Source organism: Danio rerio, chromosome 1, assembly GCF_052040795.2.
Source record: "Danio rerio strain M-AB ecotype USA chromosome 1, GRCz13ab, whole genome shotgun sequence".
Taxonomy (NCBI): domain Eukaryota; kingdom Metazoa; phylum Chordata; class Actinopteri; order Cypriniformes; family Danionidae; genus Danio; species Danio rerio.
The window spans coordinates 55,469,604-55,493,710 of NC_141021.1; the positions used below are offsets into that span (position 1 = coordinate 55,469,604).

Consider the following 24,107-nt stretch of genomic DNA (forward strand, 5'->3'; position numbering starts at 1 on the left):
CAGTTTTCAGGAGGCTCTGCTGCCAGACTTCCTGTTTCCTTTGGAAAGACTTCCTGTTCATACCAACAAATCCACAATCAAAGGCTTTCCTTCTTATTCTGGCTTGGTTTTCTTTAAATGAGTGGATTTTTATCTGCATCTGCTTTCTCTCTCATGCCCTCCACTTCCCCTTTCTATATATGTGTGTACATCAAGTATTCATCTTTCTTCTGGACTTGCTCATTCAGTTTTTTATGGCTTGTCCCTGTTTTCTGTCAGTGTATAAATGGTCAGAGGTCATGGGAAGGAAGCTGAGACTGTCAGTGCAGGTGGATGTGTTGACTACTCACAGTCACGGCATCATAAATGCAGTGAATATTGTTGTTATTATTAATTAGATTATTTAGCTATTGCGATCAGGGTTAATTGTCCTTAATTAAACTATGAAAGGAGACCATAAACAGAACTAAGCCATAAAACTATCTCACTATTTTTTCTTGAAATAATTAAAATGATTGCAGATAGTAACCCATGGTTTCCACTACATTCAATCTTCCATGGCGGGGCGCCACATCAAAATTGATCCCGCCACAGCTACATTACAGCTTTTCATTTAAAACATTGTCATGTTTTTTTTTTTTTTTTTTTGATAATTGCACCAAAACATTTTAAAAGGTAAGTGAATTATAACTTTTCTGTAACCGTAGTAGTGCTGTGCGATATTTGTTTAACCCTTTAAGGTTAAGCAGAGGAAATTGGTGCGCAAGCAAAGAGATTCGCATGCTGTCGGTAGGCTATTACATAAATACGAGATTTGTAGTACTGCGCTCATGACATTTGTCATTGAAATAACGCCATAGGTAGTTGGTAGGTCTGTGTAAAAAAAAAGGCCTGCCGCCACAGCTGGAAAAAATCCTAGAGAAAACACTGTAGACTGAGAATTAAAATCTATAAAGAAGCAAACCCTTGGATTAATCTACTATTTAAAATCTGGCATCAAACAAAGAAAATATGTGGTTTGCAAGATACATCAAGAATATTAAAAAGGTGTGCCTTCAAAACTGATTTTATCCTCAACCAAAGAGATGATAGATTTCGAATATGGAGCAATTTAGGAATTTCCAACTACTACACTTTTTGACAAGGGTACAATTCAAACTTTTGAGTTTCTAAAGGAAAAATATGGGTTTAATCAAAGTGACTTTTATAGATACCTTAAAGTAAGACATTATATTGACTGTAATATTTAACCAGAAATATTGCAAGTTGCAGATAAAGAAATACTAAAAGTGTTTTTATCCGTGGGCAAGGCCCAATCATGTCATAAGATCATTTTAAAATTATATAAGGGATTTCACGAATCTGGACCGGACAATACACTGTATGTTAGAGATAAATAGAAAATGAAAGGAAATCTGAATATATCAAATGAGGATTGGGGGAATTATTGTAAAACTCAACGAAAATGTACCAGCTCAGCCATGTGGAGAAAATTCGGTTGGAAGAAAGGTTTTTCATTATCACCCCATCACAGAAAATACATAGAGGAAAGGGTACTATCTGCTGGAGAATGTTGGGGGGAAAAGTAGCTAATCAGTCTTGCTTTGTGGGATTGTCAGAAATTAACCCCATACTGGAAAGAGATTAAATACATTTAGACGCCATGATTGCCTTCACTTCTGAATCTTTTTATTTAGGTAATATAAATTTAGATGGATGGATTAATAAAGACAATAAACTGTTATTTATTCTGCTGGCAGCTAGTAAAAAAGTAATTATCACACTTTACAATAAGGTTCATTAGTTAATGTTAATTAATGCATCTACTAACATGAACAAACAATGAACAATACATTTACTACTGTATTTGTTCATGTTAATAAACGTTAGTTAATGAAAATACAGTAGTTCATTGTTAGTTCATGTTAACTCATGGTGCATTAACTAATGTTAACAAGCATGGATTCGGATGTTAATAATGCATTAGTTAATGTTCAATTATGATTAATAAATGCTGTACATGTGTTATTCATGATTACTTCATGTTAGTAAATGCATTAACTAATGAACCTTATTGTAAAGTGTTACCAAAGTAATTACAAAATGGTTAAAGTTAGAGTCACCTACAGTTGAAGAGTGGATTGACACAGTTCACACTGTTATACGTCATGGAAAACTATATTTTTCATTAGGAACACAGACTGAATACTTTTTTTCTAATTTGGAGTAAATGGATTGAGTAAATTTCACCAATATGACCAAATTTGTCTTGACTTGTAACTTTAATGTAATGTTATCAATCTAAATAAGTATCTTTTCTTCTTTAAAGGAAATATTTTAAAGGATTTGTAGCTCCCCATAAATATACAAAGCGTATACATGATCTGTAAATCTCTTTCTGCGTCGCCTGAGTAAATTATGATGTGCACAAAAAAGGAATAAAAATAAACAAAACTTCAACACACTGAACCACTACAGCCTCCACTGTAGTAATGTCAAAAATCTTTGAGAAATTTAGACTTTCAGCTGTAAGGGTAAATACAGAAAAGCCTAGCTGTGCATAGACATAAAAAATGGCATAAAAAAACTGTGTAAACGTGATGACTCGTACACAAAATATGGCTTGATGGAATCCAGTGAGAGCAGACCACAGTGAACACTGCGCTTGAAGATTTGATCAATTGATTGAAGCACTGAAATCACGTCAACGCAACTGACATCCCACAAAAACTAATCTAGAGCATGATTAGTACAATTTAAAATGTTTTAAGTAAAGTTGTTAATTTGAGGGTTTTCTGCGTTGTTTTTATTTTTTGGGGGTCCCCAAAATAATTTGCACCACACAAAGGGAAAAAGATCAAAATCACCCCACACTGTAAAAAATAAATCAGTAAAATTTACGGTAAAACCAGCAGCTGTGGTTACCAGTACTTTACCGTTAAAAACACGGTACAAACCGTGTTTTTTTACGTTAAACTACCGTATTTTATTAATTTATAGATGTAATATGTCTGTATTTTGAATGACCAACATCTACACATCTTTTGTTACACAGTTAGACACTTTAGCACACCCACATGCAGGAGGTGATGAGGAAGTTACATAATGATCCAATGCTCAACTTTTCCCACAAGCAGAAAAGAGTATCAGCATATAGAAGGTGCTCAGTGTCATTCACACAGCTACTAAACACCAGTGTGGTAACACGCATAAAATTAAAGTCAAGAAATAAACATTGTTTATCAACATTAGATGTAACATAAATCTCTAATGTCCATAACTGATGGGGAAACAAATAAAAAGATCAATATTGATGTTAACAAAATGCATAAAAAGTTTTGTGCCATGCAGGGAATTCTGGGAAAGTAAATTTACGGTTATTAGCCGTATATATTAAGGAAACATACCGTTAACCAGGTTACAGATTTGTACTGTAGCATTTTTACAGTTTTTTACCGTTGAAATCACGGCCATTTTCTACAGTGCAATCAACGTAAAATGCTAAATTCTTTCTAAATAGGGAGGTGAAATTGTATTCATATCGCAATATATATCGCAGATATCTTGCAGCCCAGTTATTGACATTAAAAACTAAATGATTCTTTTAAATGTTCTCATCACTGGAAAGCTTGAAATGAAAATGTCCTCGGTAGTTTTAGTTAAACGTTATAAATCATAAATCCAGAGATTTTTCCCCCTAATGTTCTCTTCATTTCTACAGCAGACATTCGTTTTCTCTTTGCAGTGACTTTGTGCTTTGTCACTTTCCTGCTCAACATTAAAGGAAGCTGAAAAAACACACACGCAATATGACCTGTTCAAAACACACACTCCGTCTATACTGTGAGCAGGAGGTGTGATTGTGCTGACAATCCTCTTGAGTTTGTTTTATTGAGGGCAACAGCTGGTTGTTCCCCTGGCCTGTATCTCTCAGCAGTCACACTGATCTCTCTGTCTCTCCTCCCTCCGCATGGACTCTCGGCCCCACATGAGTGCACAAAGAGAACTCTATTTCCCTCCAAATTAGATTTGCTGGTGGAAAGACGCATGCACTTTTGAAGCTCACCCAGACTGCAGTAATATTTGCGCGTGTTTGTAGTTGAGCATGTAAACTTTATGGTGGTTTGTGGAGTGGGCCGATGACTAGAGTCAGTTTCAGTAGCGATCTAGAATACTGGATGGACTTTTAACATCTTATCGGGGTAGATTGTGGACTAAAAATGGATTTGATCTCATGTTGTTGGAGGCTGTGTTGTCGGGTAGGTGTAAATCTGTGTGTATTTATAGTTATTTGCAGAAGTTTAAATAATGTTAAATGTTTTAATAGAGTGTTATTTTATAGGTCTGATTATTTCTACATTATTTAAAAAGCTACATTGCTTAATTTGCAGTTTTGGCATTTCTAAAAGCGTAATTACAAATGAAAATCTTTCGTGACACAACATATTTTTGAATATTCAAAAGCTATTTTGCATAAATTAACAGCTTTTTCAAATGTCAAAAAACACTTTTTTATTATTGCAATTAAATAGATAAATAAATGCTATAATCCTTTTTTACGTTTTAATATTATAATTGTATTGGTAAAATTGCTTTATTTACTTTTTAAAAACAGAAATGTAAACATTAAAAGTACCGAAACTAGTTTCTGATTAAATCTTCGTGAAGACGTTCTGCATATATTAACATTTTGTTAATATATCTGTCCATATCTGTAATTTAAAACATTTTTAGTATTTTATTATTAATATAAATACAAACATTGGAACTTTACATTGTATGTGTTGTTATTAGTTTTCTTTATTTTAATGTTGAAAATCAAATTGACAGTTTCATATTAACAATCATGAATACGTGTTGTATACATTATGGTTACATCTTTCCATTAAAACCTGATTAAACTTGTAAAATTTTGGGTAATTTTATTAATGCAGTTATGTAAATAATTTAAATATACAAACAACTACAGGCATATAAACATTTAATTTATTCATTCTTTGTTTCGGATTTAAATAAAGTTAAATATATAATGATAATTGCAAATATTTAATGTTCACAAGCTGTTTTTTTTACATATTAACAACATTTCAAATGACAAAAATACTTTTGTATAAATGCAATTAAATATATAAATAATTGCTATTATACTTTCTATACATTTTAATATTACGGTTCCATTGGTAAAATTGCTTTATTTACTTTTTAAATACAGTATGGAAAGTAGTTTCTGATTAAATATTCGTAAAACTTTCTGCCTATATTAAGAGTTTGTGAATACATCTGTCTAAAAATCTCTGTAATTTTAAATAATATTAGTATTTTTATAAATAATATAAATGTACAAATATTATTAACAATTATCAATTTGTTTTGCATACATTAACAATTTATATCACATCTTTCCAAAACACTTGATCAAAATTGTAAAATGTTGGGTAATTTTATTAATGCAATTATGTAAATAATGTAAATATACAAATAACTACAGCCATATAAACATTTCATTCATTCATTCTTTGTTTCTGATTTGAATAAAATAATGATACAAATAATTGCAAATATTTTTATATTTATTAGAATTTTTTTGTGACCAAATATTTTATGAATATTCACAAGCTATTTTGCATATATTATTTTCATCATTTCAGTTGAATGTATAGATAATTCTATCATACTATTTATATAATTAAAATTACAATTGTATTTGTAAAATTGCTTTATTTACTTTTTAAAAACAGTATCGAAACAAATCGAATAAATTTGAAAATATGAAGAGCTTTTGCATATTTTAACAGTTGGTGAATACATCTGTTAAAAATATCTGTAATTTAAATATAATATAAAAATGTTAGTATTTTATAAATAAATATATAAATAGCCTTTCATTTTATGGGGTGATGTAGTTTATTTTTATGTGGAAAATCAAATTGACAGTTTCCTATTAACAATCATGAATTTGTTTTGCATACATTAACAATTTAAAATGGTTACATCTTTCCAAAAACACTTAATTAAAATTATAATATGTTGGGTAATTTGCATAAAATGCTGTTATGCAAATATACAAATAACTACAGCCATATATACATTTTATTTATTTCTTCTATTTCAATAAATACTATAAAGTATTGTAAAAGTAACTGAAACATAGTGACATTATATTCACCTTAATGAAAGTGAGTAAAAGTTTTACTGTTCTTCAACAAAAACAAAATAAACGTCTTTTGCATAACTTGTATTTTGCCTTTAATCTTGTATATCTGGCTTGGGATCTGCATATATGTTGTTTGCTGCATGTTGCACATTCTTAAATGAAGTATTACACAGTATGCTATGCAGTATAATTTGCCAGGCAATTAGACAGAAATGAACTGTATGTAATCATGCACACATTATCATTTGCTCATTGACGAGTCTCTCAAACGCAGTTCGTAACCGCACGTCAGAAGTGGCGATGAAAGCTGCTGGGGTTTTTCTAATGGGGAGAAACTGTGCAGGTTTTCTTCACACAGGGAGCGTGTGCTGTGTGTTCCTGTGAATGGCAGTTGTCTGAAATAGCTGCAGGTGTGGGCTGTGTTTGTGTGTGTGTGTGTGTGTGTGTGAGAGAGCTCTGAGAGATCTGGCCCACTTTTGTTGTTTAATGTAGACAGGTGGTGTAGTCTGAAATGAGACTGCAGCTGTTCTCCCAGCCACTCCTCTTAATGCACATGTAATCTCATGTACTGTGTTTGTGTGTGTGTGTGTGTGTGTGTGTGTGTGTGTGTGTGTGTGTGTGTGTGTGTGTGTGTGTGTGTGTGTGTGTGTGTGAAGATGCTGGAAACAGGCAGCCGTTTGACCTGCAGATGTCTATATTTCCCAGTGGAGGTGCTGCTGGGGCACAGCTGGGGTCTGTTGTGGGACGTGGGACCGCTCTGTTTCATGAGGATGCTGGTGGTCTCCTGGTGTGTGTACATTGTGGAGAACTGGCTTGTCAGTGATCGCAGCACTGGGGAAATCTGGTGTAGAAATAATACACAATGTTAGGGCTGCACAATGCATTGTAACTATCAATATTATGATAATAATATATGTAACATATGTATTGCAGACATGTGTGATTTTTATGCATTGGCTTTTATCTAAATTTGACCAATCAGATGGGTCTTGGTATTTTTAGCCCCACTTCCCCAGTGGTTGCTGTACTGCTATTGGCTGAAGCAGCTCAAAACTGATCCCAGAGCTGAAAATAAACACTAATGGCGGGACAATGACAACAGCCAATCAGAGTCAGAATCAGAATCAGAGTCTGCAACTAACGATCATTTTAAAAATGGATTATTCTGTAGATTATTACTTTGATTAATCGGTTAAAAGAAACTTAACAAGAAAAGCAGTCATTTCCATCCCTTTATTTAAAAAAGCTTATCCCTTAGCTGTTATAATAATAATACAATTAAATGAAAAAAAAAAACTAAGTATTTTTGTCCTGTTTTCAATCAAAATATCTAAAAAAAAATTTAAATCAAGAAACACACTAGACATATGAAGTAGCATAAGAAATAATGTCTTGTTTTCTGAAAGAAACACCTCAAAATAACTAATTATTTGCTTAAAACAAGCAAAACTATTTGCTAATGGGGTAAGAAAAACAATGTTAATAAGATAAAATCTTAAACAGAAGTTAAGCATCACTTAATTTTCTCATGCCATTTTTATTTTCTGTTCTTGATTTAAGATTTTTTATATATTTGGACTGGAAATGAGACAAAGAAAGAAAGAAAGAAAGAAAGAGAAAGAAAGATAGAAAGAAAGAAAGAAAGAAAGATAGAAAGAAAGAAAGAAAGAAAGAAAGAAAGAGAAAGAAAGAAAGAAAATCTTTTTTGCAGTGAAGTTATACATGACAACCGATAAAATGATGATCAAAAAAGGCGAAGAAAAACTTTAATCTTTCAAAGTGCAAAGTAACTTCACCACCGCTGCTTTACTTCTGTTATTAACCCTTTTGCTAGGGGGTTTAAAATATCCTGGAGTCATTCTTTAGGCGATCATTCACCCTTAATGTTTCTGTGTCGACGCGTCATGTTTATCACGTGACACACCGCAGCCACAATAGCGCTGTATGACAGATCCCTTTAATTGAGTTTTTTCTGTTTTAATTACTCCCTAAATACATGCAAGTAAATGCCTGGTGAACTTGAAGGAGAGTAGATTCAACTTTATAGTTACTTTAACTATGTGTATCGGATATGAATAAAACACATCGGCATTTGAATGGATTGTTAGACTTCCTTGTGTGTTTTACAAACTCTAAGGGCCCTATTATACACCCGGCGCAATGTGGCGCAGGGCGCGGCGCAATACTCTTTTGCTACTTTTAGCTCGGCGCAAGGGTCATTTTGAGGTGTTGCGCCGCGCTGTTTAAATAGCAAATGCATTTGCGCTCAAATGTGCGCCCATAGGCATTCTGGTCTAAAAAAGCAGGCGTGTTTTGGCGCGTTGCTATTTTGAGAAACTGTATGTAGTCTGTTCTTTAGACCAGAACAAAGTAGGTCTATTGTCTGGCACAAAGTGCCCCTGGCTTACACACTACAAACAAGATGCAGAGCAATACGCAAATACCTTTACATATGAAAAATATATAATATCTTAAGGATATATATATATATATATATATATATATATATATATATATATATATATATATATATATATATATATATATATATATATATATATATATATATATATATAAAATAAGGATATATACAGGTTATAAATATAAATGATTAAAATATTACAAAACATATTAATTTCTAAATGAAGATTTAAAAACCACTGCCGTCATACTTTCTTCATCTCGGGAGGCTTGTTCAGTTCATTTAATTTGCTTTTGTATAATGTTATTATCATTAGCAGTATTATTTATTATATCCATATTGATATTTGTTTTATTAAAAACAAGCTTAGATTTGTCCACCTGTCAAATTTTAGACCATATGGGGCATGGCAGGTGTATTTGGAAATAACTATTTAGTATTTTGAGCACACTTTGTTATTATTGTTCATTTATTCGTTTGCTAGAAATTAGAACTAAATTTAGAAATAGTTTTGAAGCAAATCTTTGCGCTTAACAAACGAAATTAATTATTTATAGACTAATTGATGTCTGTGCGTAAAGGTTTCCCTATCCACGAGAGCAAAAGCGAAAGTGAACTTACTTTACGTCAAAATGCGCTTATGGCGTGACGCAGCTGGCTCTTAAAGGTAATAGGAGATGAGGCTTTAATTGGTTTATTCTCAAAACACACCTATAACTCATTAAGAAAATAAACTCAACCCTTTTAGACCATGTGCCACGGCGCAAAGCGGATTTTCCCGCCCTTAAATTAGCAAAAATGGGTTCTGACACACCCTGAAAGCGTTTGCGCCCTGCGTTTTGCGCTCTGCGCATGGACCGTCAAATTAGAGCCCTAAATGTTTTGTTTTACTAGTACTTGTGTGTATTTACATGATTTAAATATAAAATAAACATTAGGTGGTTAAAACGCTGCATAATTGTGATAATATGACACGTCTTTCTCTGGCTCAGTGCCAGCAAACGCACCAAAGCTCAGTTTGATTTTTTCAATCGCTACTCCGAGAGTAAACGAGCTAACGCTAACTTGAAGACGAAAATCAAGCTTTTACTGTACTTTCCCTATTAAATATTCATGTTGCATACATAAAACATTTGTGATGGTTACATCTTTTCAGAAAACTGGCCCTGAGTGGCCCTCCTCTTGTGAAATTTTATTTCAAAGCTAAATTCTCTTTCAGAAATCTCCCAATAGGCTGATTTTTATAATATTATAATCAGTGATGAAATACATTGTGCTGCTTCATATTTTTGCTAAAAGTTATCTCGAATGTTAGAACAACACATGGAAATCCTCTGTACACTAAGAATACCATCTGTCTGTATGTGTGTGTGTGTAGAGAGAGAAGACAAATCAAATTCAACCTCTTAATCTCTGGAAAATCCCACTCTAAAAATGTCCATGTGCCCAAGAGGAGGCCAGCAAGTCAGATTTGACGTCACACTCCTGTGTCTTTATAAAAAAAGCCCTGTGTTGGCTTCACGCTATTGAAGCATGAGCATATATGTTCACATTGATTTCAAGCCAAAATCACAGCGAGCCGCAATTCATCCTGTCCGTTTTTTTTTTGCGTGCCATTGCTATCGAACATCCGGTTAGCATGAAAATATGAGTGTATGTGAGTTTGCCCAGCATGACGGCGCATTATGGAACAAATTGGCCACTTTGGGACCCATCTAAATGACTCCCTCCGCCCCGCGTTCACCACACACACTAAATAAACGCTGCTTTTTGAAACGGGGCCATTAGTCCTGAGGACTGACCATTACCCACACTGCAGCAGTGAGTTTTCTGGCTCCCCCGCGACACGCCGCTGATTTATGAGCGCCACTGATATTGACCTTGTGCTTTTATGGGTTTAGATTTGTGCCGGTCACTCGCTTTATCCTGGCTGTAACTGAACTTTAGGCATGGAAGGGGAGGTAAGTGTGATTTTGAGGACTTTTTAATGTGTTGGTATGATATATGGTCATCACTGCGCTGTTCAGTGATCAGGAGTCCTGCACAGGACAAAATGCGGAAACCTTTTAGCCCGGACATCCTGCTGATTCTTTTAATTAAGCAGCTTGTAAAATCAATCTCAGCCTGTTGAGCTGATGAATGATGCAAACCTGTAAATGACTCCGAGATCCCTTGGGGGAGGTGTGTGTGTGTGTGTGTGTGTGTGTGAGAAAAAGAGAGAGAGAGGAACACTTGGCTATTGTTTCTGTAAATGCTTATTGTACAGTTAGCTTTAATGCAGTAGTTCACCCAAAGTTGCAAGTTTGTCTACGTCATTCTAAACTTTTAACTGAGGTTTTTTCTTCGGTGGGAAAATATGGTTAATATCACTTAGAAAACGACACATTAGTCTTATAGAAATACATTTGTTTTTGTGATAATTATGACAATGAGATAAACAGAAAGTAAGTCATAATTATCAGCGTAAATGCATTATGAGGTAAACTTTTTAGTTCATTTCCAGACATAATTTGTCAGTTGGAGGGTGACATGATGGCTCAGTGGTTAGTACTGTGACATGAGAGCAAGATGATTGCTGGTTTGAGTCTTGGTTGGGTCAGTTTGCATTTTTGTTTGCATGTTCTCCCTGTATTGGAGTGAGTTTCCTCTGTGTTCTCCCCACAGTCCAAACACATGCGCTATAGGTGAATTGGATGAACTAAGTTGGCCGTTGTGTATGTGTGTGAATGAGTTTGTATGGATGTTTTCCAGTACTAGGTTGCAGCTGGAAGGGCATCCGCTGTGTAAAACATATGCTGGATAAGTTGGCGGTTAATTCTGCTGTGGCGACCCCTGATGAATAAACTAAGCCGAAGGACAATGAGTGAATGAATGAATTTGTCAATTGACAATTCAAAATGACTATGACAGGTCAAAATTTTAACATGAAAGCACAGAAAGGAAAAAATTGTTAAAATTCAGGGTCAAGGTCACGAGACAAAAAAATGTTGCATAAGTTGAAATAGTATATTAGTTTTCTATTTCAGCATATATTTTTTTTGTTATGACTTTTTTTCTTTTCTAGACTTTCATGTTAAAATTTTAACCTGTCATAGTTATTTTTACTACTTGAGATTAAAAGAAAAGTAGAAATATGACATGAGTCAATCATCATCTGAGTTAACATGAGTTTTTAGGTTTATTTCATTATTTATATCATTTATTTTATATTTCTGTGTGGAGTTTTATATTAATTTATTTTACATACATTAAAAACAAACTAGATAACATATCATATCGTTAAAAAAAATTATGTTAAGTTAAAATTTTATCCAACCTGAGTATGACAAATTTTTAAAAATCTTAAATCGACTAAAATTCATTCATTCATTTTCTTTTTGGCTTAGTCCCTTTATTAATCTGGGTTCGCCACAGCAGAATGAACCGCCAACTTATCCAGCATATGTTTTTTACACAGCGGATGCCCTTCCAGCTGCAACCCATCACTAGGAAACATCCATACACACTCATTCACACACTTAAGGGCGTCACACACTTGAAAGTATCGCACACTAGACACGGTCTTGTGGGGGAAACCGGAGCACCCGGAGGAAACCAACCCGAACACGAGGAGAACATGCAAACTCTACACAGAAATGCTAACTGACCCAGCTGAGGCTCGAATCATAGACTTTCTTGTTGTAGGGTGATCATGCTACCAACTGCGCCACTGTGACGCCCTTGACTTATTATTATTATTATTTTTTTACTTTAACTTTGTATTACATTAAAAAAACTGACAAGTTTAAGATGAATAATAATGATTCAATATTATTGCGACACCATTAATGACAACTAAATTATGATAACTACCACAAAAATTTTACCATAAAATGTTTGGGATAGGTGGCACGATTCCTCAGTGGTTAGCATTGTTGCCTCACAGCAAGAAGGTCTCTGGTTCAAGTCCCAGATGAGCCAGTTGGCATTTCTGTGTGGAGTTTGCATGTTCTTTCTGTGTTGGCGTGGGTTTCCTCCGGGTGCTCCGGTTTCCCCTACAGTCCAAACACATGCGCTATAGGTGAATTGTATCCACTAAATTGGCCATAGCATATGAGTGTGTGTGAATGAGAGTGAATGGGTGTTTCTCAGCACTGGGTTGTGGCTGGAAGGGCATCCACTGTGTGAAACATATGCTGGAATATTTGGCGGTTCATTCCCCTGTGGTGACCTTTGATAAATAAGTAAGGAAATGAACATTTGAGATATAGTCAATCATTTTACTGTCTATTTTCTATTTTTTGAGCTTTAAATTTGTTTAAACTTTTTTGGAAAAAGCACATAAAGTTTCATCTTTTTCAGTCTGCAATCTTGAAATGACATAAGGTTGACTAAATGATGACAGAATATTCATTTACGCCTGAATTATGCCTTTAACCATAGACGTTTCCCGAGTTCATTTGGAGAAGCGGAGGCACTTAGACTCACATAGAGATCCTCTCCTCAGATAGCAGGGTCTGCTCAGCCAATAAGCAGATGTGAAACAGATAGACCGTGGCCGCATCGATCCAGCCCAGACTTGACTAATAGCCGGTCTGCTTTTTTTTACCCAGTCTCTGGACTTGTAGGTGTGTGATTGAGTTTGCATGTCAGCAATCGCTCCTCTCTATCAGTCCTGCCCACCGTCTCTGGAGGATCCAGTCCAGAGACGCCCGAGAAAATGCCCATGTGTAAATACTGGGAGTGTCCAGTTCTCAGATCAGTGAACCGTGACCCGAGCATGAGGGTCGGCCGTGGGAAGAGTCACATGATGCATAAATAGACGGCTTTTGATGTAGAGCGGGTTTCATCTCAGCATGCTGTCTGAAGTGTTTTACTAAAATAAACTCATGTGCTGTTGTGTCTTTATATGGAGATTTAGGAATAGGCGCTGATGCCAACTAGTAGTCATACAACAAATGTCATTAATACTGTGAGTAATGATTGATAGTTCTGATGTGTTTGGTTATTGTGCTTTAATTGGCATGTTGTGATTCAGATATTGGAGACTTTTCCCACTATTAAACCTTTTGAAAAGGGTAGAAAGGCCAGTGCAGGATAACAATGAAGTTCTTTTACTTTGTTACTTGTTCCTTTACATTCTTTGGGTATTTTGGAGTATTTTGGGAAACTTTTAATTCACATTTAACAGCATCATATCATATTTTTTACTCCTTATACAGCTACAGTATGAGAGCTATCACTGGGATGGTACTTTTTAAAAACGGTCCATGTTAATACCTCAAATGTACATATTAGTAGTTAAACAAAACAGTACAATAGTATACCTTTTGAGATTTTGGGGTACTAATACGAAGCTTTTTAATGTCCATGTTGGGGCGTCACGGTGGCGCAGTGGGTATCACAATCGCCTCACAGCAAGAATGTCGCTGGTTTGAGCCTCGGCTGGGTCAGTTGGCATTTCTGTGTGGAGTTTGCATGTTCTCGGTGTGTTCGTATGGGTTTCCTCTGGGTGCTCCGGTTTCCCCCACAAGTTAAAAGGCCTGTGGTACAGGTGAATTGAAAAGGTAAATTGTCCGGGGTGTATGTGTGTGCATGAGTGTGTTTCCCAATGATTGGTTGCAGCTGAAAGGGCATCCGCTACGTAAAAACATGCTGACTAAGTTGGTGGTTCATTCCGCTGTGGCCACCACAGATTAATAAAAGGACTAAGCCAAAAATATTGGTTGTAGGCCTTAAATCAGTTTAAACAGGTCTTAATTTTCCTATGTCCATGTAAAGCTACCCAATCGGGCCGACAATTACTAACAATATATTTTAATAAAAGTTTTAAGACAAGTTTATTTATTAGCTCTGTTTACTTATCTTCCTCACAATAACTTTTGTTTATAATGTTTTTTAGCCTTGTGTAAGTCTTAAATTTCTTTCATATTGGTCTTAAAATGGTCTTAAAAGTCTTAAATTTGACTTGATGAAACTTGTAAAAACCCTGTGTAATATGTATCTAGGTTATCTGCACTTTTGTTCATTCATTGATTCATTTTCTTGTCAGCTTAGTCCCTTTATTAATCCAGGGTCGCCACAGTGTAATGAACCGCCAACTTATCCAGCAAGTTTTTATGCAGCGGATGCCCTTCCAGCCGCAACCCATCTCTGGGAAACATGCACACACACATTCACACACACACTCATACACTACGGACAATTTAGCCACCCCAATTCACCTGTACCGCATGTCTTTGGACTGTGGGGGAAACCGGAGCACCTGGAGGAAACCCACACGAAGGCAGGGAGAACATGCTAACTCCACACAGAAACGCCAACTGAGCTGAGGTTCGACCCAGCGACCTTCTTGCTGTGAGGCAACAACACTACCTACTGCGGCACTGCCTCGCCTTATCTGCACTTATACTCATGTAAAACTGAAACAGAGTACTTTACTATTGCTTTTTTTGGCCATTCCTTACACTGATTTGACCATGATCTGTACCGAGCTCTAGACTTAAACGCATCTCATTTTATTCCCATATTAGGAAGAAATGTACAGGTTTAGAGAGCTTTATCCTCCTCATTCATTCATTATATGATATTTTTCCTCTTTGCAGAGAACACGAGATCCTGTTTTTCCCTCTGGAGTGAGCTTCCCACTTGATTGCCCAGTTTATAACGACACGTTCATCAAAGTCAGTGTCTATGGAGTGAGTGACGAACAGCAGTCGGTGAGTTCTATACAGTTTTTAAATTCAATTCAGCTTTATTTGTATAGCGCTTTTACAATGTAGATTGTGTCAAAACAGCTTCATATAAATGGTCATAGTAACTGGATCAGTTACTGTTTGTTATACATCTCTGTTTGTTTTGCTGTGGTTTGAGTCTTTAGTTTGTGTGTTTTTGTTGTGGTTCATGATTGTGTTGCCGATTTGGCTCATGGACGCCACTGTTAGGCTCTTTTGGGGCCTGTGTGTTGTTCGCAAATCCCTAAATGATTTTCGTTCTTTTAATCACCTGCTTGGTCATTTTTTGTCACAAAATCATTCGCAGCTGAAACTTTAGTCTATAAATCAGATGTCGTCTTGCAAGCCGCACGTTTGATTATTTTGCATAAAGTCTGGCACATTGACGTTTATTCTGCTACAAATTGACAGCTCATTTAATTTATGTCGCAGCAATTCGTTCTGCAAGCACCGCTGAAGAAATTAGATATTATTGCACAGACTAAATCTGAAAACAAAGCAGGAGGTAGAGATGTGCTGGAGAGATGTGCCAGCTTGAAGACAAGAGTCACTTTTCAGAGATCTTGAGATGCTGTTAGAAAATTCACAGAAAATTATTTAATTCTTTGATAATGCAAATTCATAACTGATAATCCCCAGTGAGCTAATGCATATTAATGTTAATGAATAATCATGTTAAAACTGTCAAGTGTTTACTACTAAAAGAAAATACCATCAGGAAAAATCAACACAAACCTAAATAGACCATATAAAAGCATTGCTCTCTATGTCTGTGGCTGAGATTAATATTTATGTATATTTTCAGGGGTGATAGCGTTCCGGCACCACGCCGGATTTCCGGCGTACTGTGGCTGCGGGAAAAAAAAATCAGGTTCACGGATATTGATCTGTCATTTCTCTAGATTCACAGAATTCACTCACTGCTGAAAGCGCCGGATTGGATTTTATTAAGTGCCATTTTGTGTGCTCGTGAATCATCTTTTGAGTGTAGACGCCATGTAAATAAAAGATTAATTGTGTAATTTAGAGAGCTTTATAAATTATAACGGATCTTTGTGAGATCTCTATGAACTAAGATTAGTGACGCTTTTTAGTGATAATAAGAAGAGCGTGCTTTGCACTTTCCAGGCTATAATCCATTCAGAATTTGTATGAAACTTTCGTTTTCGGCACATATACGCTGATATGTTTTGGGAATGACATCTGCATATTTACGCTGGGTTTATTCTCGAAATAACGGTGAAGCAATAGACGGGACAAAAATATATTTCCCCCTTCTCCTTAAACAACTTAGTGTTTCAGCTATGAAATAGTTCAGTTTTGTATGTAGCCTAATGGCAAAGTGTTTATATTTAGTTTCGTTTTTTATTCAGCTTATTTAGAAAAACGTTTGGAGCATTTTTTATTCGTTAAAAATAAGTTTTTTTAACGAACAGCGCCCAGCGGAAGACCATCATTGTCTGTTTGATCAGTTTGCCTTCTCAGATCATCACGACTTGCCTAAAATAAAAGATATAAAACAGTTCAAGTATAAAACAATGGTAGCTTAAACGTTAAAGAATGTGTGCTATTAGACGCATAGTTTGCTTATAAAAAGCTTGCAGGACATCGAGGCGCCAGAGCAATCACTTGCATATTTTCAGTGGGAGCAATTTAAAGTTATCCGTCATTTTTGCTCACAAAGTACGAGTAATACATCAAAAAACGTTACAGCGTTTTTATAAAATAAAGAAAACCAAAATTATGCGCTTTCTGTCGTCTGGTTTTTGAACAGGAGCGCTTAACAAAGTGAAGCAAAATGTATATGCCTCACAGACATAATAAATATATTTATAGAAAGCTTTAAATTATTACTTAACGAAATAAAACAAATCGAAAACAAAAAACTCCTTCATGTAATCCGTAAAGATGAATTTCTAAAGGCGAGTCCAAGAGGAGATTGCCAGTCAGGATCTTTGCGACACTGACTCAGAATAAGTTTTTTAATAAATAATTAAGATATGTCCTTACTCTTTCCTCGACACATTCATTGTTATTTGTTTTTGCCGGTGCTTGGGGCGAGTTTTAGCTTATTGTGTGCGTTTGAACGCGGATTCACAGTAGCAGTTTTAACATGGAGTGACACGACATCTGACGTACAGATGACACAGGCACATGCCACTGAGTGTAGTGACACTTCCGGTGGCACGTCCGGTTTTCCACTGTCATTTGTCACTCGCTAGTGGCATGTGTAGTGACCTGTGTCACTCAGAGTGTCGCGCTGCATGTCACTGCAGTGACATCGACACCCGGCGAAGCTTTTGACATCAATAAACACGAGCAAAACCATATTTAATCATTACGCGACTTTTAACCTAATTTATCGCGTCGCAAGTTAGTTTATTTGCTGAGCTACTCCACGATGTTTTAATTTAAACGCATTTATTTTATGTATTCGTAGTCATACTTCCGTACGTAATATAGTCATTTGACAGTACATGTCAGTCAAATTTATTGTGGCATGCTTATGTATGGGAGGGGTTACACTTATCTGTTGTACTGTATATTATTGCATCCTGGCAGTTCCTTTGTTCCCTACAATATGGACTTCTCTATGTTTTTAATTCATTCATTTATTTTATTATTTAACTTATTTTCATTTTAAGGTATTTTAAATAATATCCTTTAAAAAGTTATAATAAAATGCATGTTGAAAACTCATAACATATATGCATGTAAGATAACAGGTGTCATTTGCCTAATGATTTTTAAATATTAAAGCAAAGAGACTTATAAGATTAATGTGCTTATAACGTGCTTATACTGACACCTACTGGCACATGTCACAAGATCACTGACACTGGCATGTGTCACTGACTGTCACGTTAGGCGTGATCAAAACAAAAGCAAAACAGGAACAAAAAGATAGCGGATTCAAGTGCAGATTTATTTACAGTGCAAAAAAACATAAAACAAGGCATTCAAAGTACAAATAAACCACAAAATCAGAAACCAAAACAGAGACAAGGCTCAGGAAACAAAACTCGAAAAACTAGACTAAGCAAAAATACAAAAACACGATCAAGAACAAACAACTAAGAATATCAGACTTACTGCACGACTGGGATCAAGACAGACAAGGTAGACAACGACGCGATGACAAACATAGGTGGAATGGTAGAATATATAGTCCAGATAATCAACGGTAACACAAAACAGATGAGATGACGGGTCAGTGTAAGTGTTCCGGTGTATGCGCGTGGGATGTATGAGAATGTAGTTTTTTCCCTGGGGCACTGTAGCGCCTACAAGTCCTAGAGCGCTACAGCGCCCTCAGGTGGTCACAGACGGATGTGACATTACCCCCCCTCTAAAGAGCGGCTTCCAGACGCTCCCAGACTGGTTCCAAGAGGGGGGGCGGAGCGGAGCAGGAACAAAGGGAGGGATGGGAGGGCCAGATCAGGGTCAGGCAGTGGGTCAGGCACCCCAGCAGGAAGCCAGGGTGCGGCCGGTGAATCTGTCCCAAGTAGTGGGAAGGACCACCAGGGAGGGTCGGGAGGGATGACCCATGGATGATCCCGCAGGAGACACAAGGCAGGGGGTTTTAGGAAAGCCGGCTGGAGAGGCAACTGGACTGGAGCAGGCGGAACTGGAGGCAGCTGGGCAGGAGCCGGCGGGACTGGAGGCAGCTGGGCAGGAGCCGGCGGGACTGGAGGCAGCTGGGCAGGAACCGGCGAGGCTGGAGGCAGCTGGGCAGGAGCCGGCGGGACTGGAAGCAGCTGGGCAGGAGCCGGCGGGACTGGAGGCAGCTGGACTGGAGCCGGCGGGACTGGAGGCAGCTGGACTGGAGCCGGCGGGACTGGAGGCAGCTGGACTGGAGCCGGCGGGACTGGAGGCAGCTGGACTGGAGCCGGCGGGACTGGAGGCAGCTGGACTGGAGCCGGCGGGACTGGAGGCAGCTGGACTGGAGCCGGCGGGACTGGAGGCAGCTGGACTGGAGCCGGCGGGACTGGAGGCAGCTGGACTGGAGCCGGCGGGACTGGAGGCAGCTGGACTGAAGCCGGCGGGACAGGAGGCAGCTGGACTGGAGCCGGCGGGACAGGAGGCAGCTGGACTGGAGCCGGCAGGGCATGGAGCCGGACTGGGACCGGCAAGGCAAGACGTCTGGGAGGTGCCGGCAGGGCAAGACGTCTGGATGGCGTTGGTAATGCCAGGAGCCGGGCTGGGACCGGCAGGGCGAGGAGCCGGGTTGGGGCCGGCAGGGCAAGACGTCTGGGTGGTGCCGGCAGGGCGAGGAGCCTGGGTGGCGCCGGCAGGGCGAGGAGCCTGGGTGGTGCCGGCAGGGCGAGGAGCCTGGGTGGCGCCGGCAGGGCGAGGAGCCTGGGTGGCGCCGGCAGGGCGAGGAGCCTGGGTGGCGCCGGCAGGGCGAGGAGCCTGGGTGGCGCCGGTAAGGCCAGAAGCCAGACTGGAACTGGCATTGGACTGCGCTCTGGGGCTGGAGCCGACACTGGCGGGCGCTCTGGGGCTGGAGCCGACACTGGCGGGCGCTCTGGGGCAGGAGCCGACACTGGCGGGCGCTCTGGGGCTGGAGCCGACACTGGCGGGCGCTCTGGGGCTGGAGCCGACACTGGCGGGCGCTCTGGGGCTGGAGCCGACACTGGCGGGCGCTCTGGGGCTGGAGCCGACACTGGCGGGCGCTCTGGGGCTGGAGCCGACACTGGCGGGCGCTCTGGGGCTGGAGCCGACACTGGCGGGCGCTCTGGGGCTGGAGCCGACACTGGCGGGCGCTCTGGGGCTGGAGCCGACACTGGCGGGCGCTCTGGGGCTGGAGCCGACACTGGCGGGCGCTCTGGGGCTGGAGCCGACACTGGCGGGCGCTCTGGGGCTGGAGCCGACACTGGTGGGCGCTCTGGGACATGGGCAGTCCTCTTCCTGTGCCTCCTTCGTCTGGTGGTTTGAGAAGGGAGAGTGTTGTCATCAGGAGAGGGATCTTGCTCTGGAGCTGGAGCCGACACTGGCGGGCATTCTGGGGCTGGAGCCGACACTGGCGTTCCACACAGTTCTAGCAGGCTCTCCAGAGGCTCCGAAAAGGGTGGTCTCCGAACAGCCCGACGCGGATAAGTCCGCAACTCCAGTCCAGCCTCTCTCCTCCTTCCCTTAGACAAATCAGCTGGCCCCGAAAATATCCCTCTCTGTTGCCCTTCACTCAGGCCTCCCTCCTGAGGGTTCTCCTCTTTCAGAGCAACAGAGAGAGGGGAGCCAGAGATCAATAAGGCTGCCTCGATGAACCGATACAGGTTCCAGTCCTCCTCATACGGTGGCATTTGGGAACGGACTGGATCCAAAAGTCCTCCCCGGAAAAACATCATAAGCAATAAGTCACTATGAGAGCTCTTCGGGGCTAGCTCCAAAAACTCCTTGATATATCGCTCAATTGAGCGATTACCTTGTTTTATACGCACTATAAGGCTATCTGCTGAATCCATTTGTGATCGCGTCGTTCTGTCACGTTAGGCGTGATCAAAACAAAAGCAAAACAGGAACAAAAAGATAGCGGATTCAAGTGCAGATTTATTTACAGTGCAAAAAAACATAAAACAAGGCGTTCAAAGTACAAATAAACCACAAAATCAGAAACCAAAACAGAGACAAGGCTCAGGAAACAAAACTCGAAAAACTAGACTAAGCAAAAATACAAAAACACGATCAAGAACAAACAACTAAGAATATCAGACTTACTGCACGACTGGGATCAAGACAGACAAGGTAGACAACGACGCGATGACAAACATAGGTGGAATGGTAGAATATATAGTCCAGATAATCAACGGTAACACAAAACAGATGAGATGACGGGTCAGTGTAAGTGTTCCGGTGTATGCGCGTGGGATGTATGAGAATGTAGTTTTTTCCCTGGGGCACTGTAGCGCCTACAAGTCCTAGAGCGCTACAGCGCCCTCAGGTGGTCACAGACGGATGTGACATTACCCCCCCTCTAAAGAGCGGCTTCCAGACGCTCCCAGACTGGTTCCAAGAGGGGGGGCGGAGCGGAGCAGGAACAAAGGGAGGGATGGGAGGGCCAGATCAGGGTCAGGCAGTGGGTCAGGCACCCCAGCAGGAAGCCAGGGTGCGGCCGGTGAATCTGTCCCAAGTAGTGGGAAGGACCACCAGGGAGGGTCGGGAGGGATGACCCATGGATGATCCCGCAGGAGACACAAGGCAGGGGGTTTTAGGAAAGCCGGCTGGAGAGGCAACTGGACTGGAGCAGGCGGAACTGGAGGCAGCTGGGCAGGAGCCGGCGGGACTGGAGGCAGCTGGGCAGGAGCCGGCGGGACTGGAGGCAGCTGGGCAGGAACCGGCGAGGCTGGAGGCAGCTGGGCAGGAGCCGGCGGGACTGGAAGCAGCTGGGCAGGAGCCGGCGGGACTGGAGGCAGCTGGACTGGAGCCGGCGGGACTGGAGGCAGCTGGACTGGAGCCGGCGGGACTGGAGGCAGCTGGACTGGAGCCGGCGGGACTGGAGGCAGCTGGACTGGAGCCGGCGGGACTGGAGGCAGCTGGACTGGAGCCGGCGGGACTGGAGGCAGCTGGACTGGAGCCGGCGGGACTGGAGGCAGCTGGACTGGAGCCGGCGGGACTGGAGGCAGCTGGACTGGAGCCGGCGGGACTGGAGGCAGCTGGACTGGAGCCGGCGGGACTGGAGGCAGCTGGACTGAAGCCGGCGGGACAGGAGGCAGCTGGACTGGAGCCGGCGGGACAGGAGGCAGCTGGACTGGAGCCGGCAGGGCATGGAGCCGGACTGGGACCGGCAAGGCAAGACGTCTGGGAGGTGCCGGCAGGGCAAGACGTCTGGATGGCGTTGGTAATGCCAGGAGCCGGGCTGGGACCGGCAGGGCGAGGAGCCGGGTTGGGGCCGGCAGGGCAAGACGTCTGGGTGGTGCCGGCAGGGCGAGGAGCCTGGGTGGCGCCGGCAGGGCGAGGAGCCTGGGTGGTGCCGGCAGGGCGAGGAGCCTGGGTGGCGCCGGCAGGGCGAGGAGCCTGGGTGGCGCCGGCAGGGCGAGGAGCCTGGGTGGCGCCGGCAGGGCGAGGAGCCTGGGTGGCGCCGGTAAGGCCAGAAGCCAGACTGGAACTGGCATTGGACTGCGCTCTGGGGCTGGAGCCGACACTGGCGGGCGCTCTGGGGCTGGAGCCGACACTGGCGGGCGCTCTGGGGCAGGAGCCGACACTGGCGGGCGCTCTGGGGCTGGAGCCGACACTGGCGGGCGCTCTGGGGCTGGAGCCGACACTGGCGGGCGCTCTGGGGCTGGAGCCGACACTGGCGGGCGCTCTGGGGCTGGAGCCGACACTGGCGGGCGCTCTGGGGCTGGAGCCGACACTGGCGGGCGCTCTGGGGCTGGAGCCGACACTGGCGGGCGCTCTGGGGCTGGAGCCGACACTGGCGGGCGCTCTGGGGCTGGAGCCGACACTGGCGGGCGCTCTGGGGCTGGAGCCGACACTGGCGGGCGCTCTGGGGCTGGAGCCGACACTGGCGGGCGCTCTGGGGCTGGAGCCGACACTGGTGGGCGCTCTGGGACATGGGCAGTCCTCTTCCTGTGCCTCCTTCGTCTGGTGGTTTGAGAAGGGAGAGTGTTGTCATCAGGAGAGGGATCTTGCTCTGGAGCTGGAGCCGACACTGGCGGGCATTCTGGGGCTGGAGCCGACACTGGCGTTCCACACAGTTCTAGCAGGCTCTCCAGAGGCTCCGAAAAGGGTGGTCTCCGAACAGCCCGACGCGGATAAGTCCGCAACTCCAGTCCAGCCTCTCTCCTCCTTCCCTTAGACAAATCAGCTGGCCCCGAAAATATCCCTCTCTGTTGCCCTTCACTCAGGCCTCCCTCCTGAGGGTTCTCCTCTTTCAGAGCAACAGAGAGAGGGGAGCCAGAGATCAATAAGGCTGCCTCGATGAACCGATACAGGTTCCAGTCCTCCTCATACGGTGGCATTTGGGAACGGACTGGATCCAAAAGTCCTCCCCGGAAAAACATCATAAGCAATAAGTCACTATGAGAGCTCTTCGGGGCTAGCTCCAAAAACTCCTTGATATATCGCTCAATTGAGCGATTACCTTGTTTTATACGCACTATAAGGCTATCTGCTGAATCCATTTGTGATCGCGTCGTTCTGTCACGTTAGGCGTGATCAAAACAAAAGCAAAACAGGAACAAAAAGATAGCGGATTCAAGTGCAGATTTATTTACAGTGCAAAAAAACATAAAACAAGGCGTTCAAAGTACAAATAAACCACAAAATCAGAAACCAAAACAGAGACAAGGCTCAGGAAACAAAACTCGAAAAACTAGACTAAGCAAAAATACAAAAACACGATCAAGAACAAACAACTAAGAATATCAGACTTACTGCACGACTGGGATCAAGACAGACAAGGTAGACAACGACGCGATGACAAACATAGGTGGAATGGTAGAATATATAGTCCAGATAATCAACGGTAACACAAAACAGATGAGATGACGGGTCAGTGTAAGTGTTCCGGTGTATGCGCGTGGGATGTATGAGAATGTAGTTTTTTCCCTGGGGCACTGTAGCGCCTACAAGTCCTAGAGCGCTACAGCGCCCTCAGGTGGTCACAGACGGATGTGACACTGACATTACTGGCATGTGTCTAAAAAGAGCCACTTGACAATAATGATGATCAGGGTTACACATAGGCTGTTAATATATTTGGGCCCAGGGGCCCACAAGTTATGTGTTAAAAGTGCGTTGCATACATAGTACCCCCACCCCTACTCACCTCAGGGGCAAGGAAAAAAAAGTTCAGGCTCAGGAATTTTTTCCACTATCAGCCCTGTATTTTATTGGCGTG

General features: G+C 41.5%; 1 protein-coding gene and 1 long non-coding RNA gene across 29 annotated transcripts in view; one reads left to right on the forward strand and one right to left on the reverse strand.

Annotated features, from left to right (window-relative positions):
• The window catches only part of inpp4b (inositol polyphosphate-4-phosphatase type II B), a 405,764-nt gene that overhangs the window by 117,502 nt on the left and 264,155 nt on the right, over nt 1-24,107 (forward strand). For 24 of the 28 annotated variants that reach the window (XM_087237863.1, XM_087237877.1, XM_087237876.1 and 21 more), the window contains one exon: nt 15,140-15,253. In XM_087237863.1, the coding sequence (XP_087093989.1) occupies nt 15,140-15,253 (114 nt within the window). Of the gene's footprint in view, nt 1-3,999; nt 4,239-10,333; nt 10,517-15,139; nt 15,254-24,107 lie in introns of those variants that run through there. The other 4 variants (XM_087237873.1, XM_087237866.1, XM_087237868.1 and 1 more) reach the window with 3 other exon arrangements.
• Nucleotides 16,071-24,107, reverse strand: part of LOC147847018 (uncharacterized) — a 919,394-nt gene continuing 911,357 nt past the window's right edge. Inside the window, exons 2-3 of the long non-coding RNA XR_015477252.1 lie at nt 23,888-24,089; nt 16,071-18,120 (exon numbers count right to left, since the gene is read on the reverse strand). This is a non-coding gene — a long non-coding RNA (uncharacterized LOC147847018). The remainder of the gene's footprint in view (nt 18,121-23,887; nt 24,090-24,107) is intronic.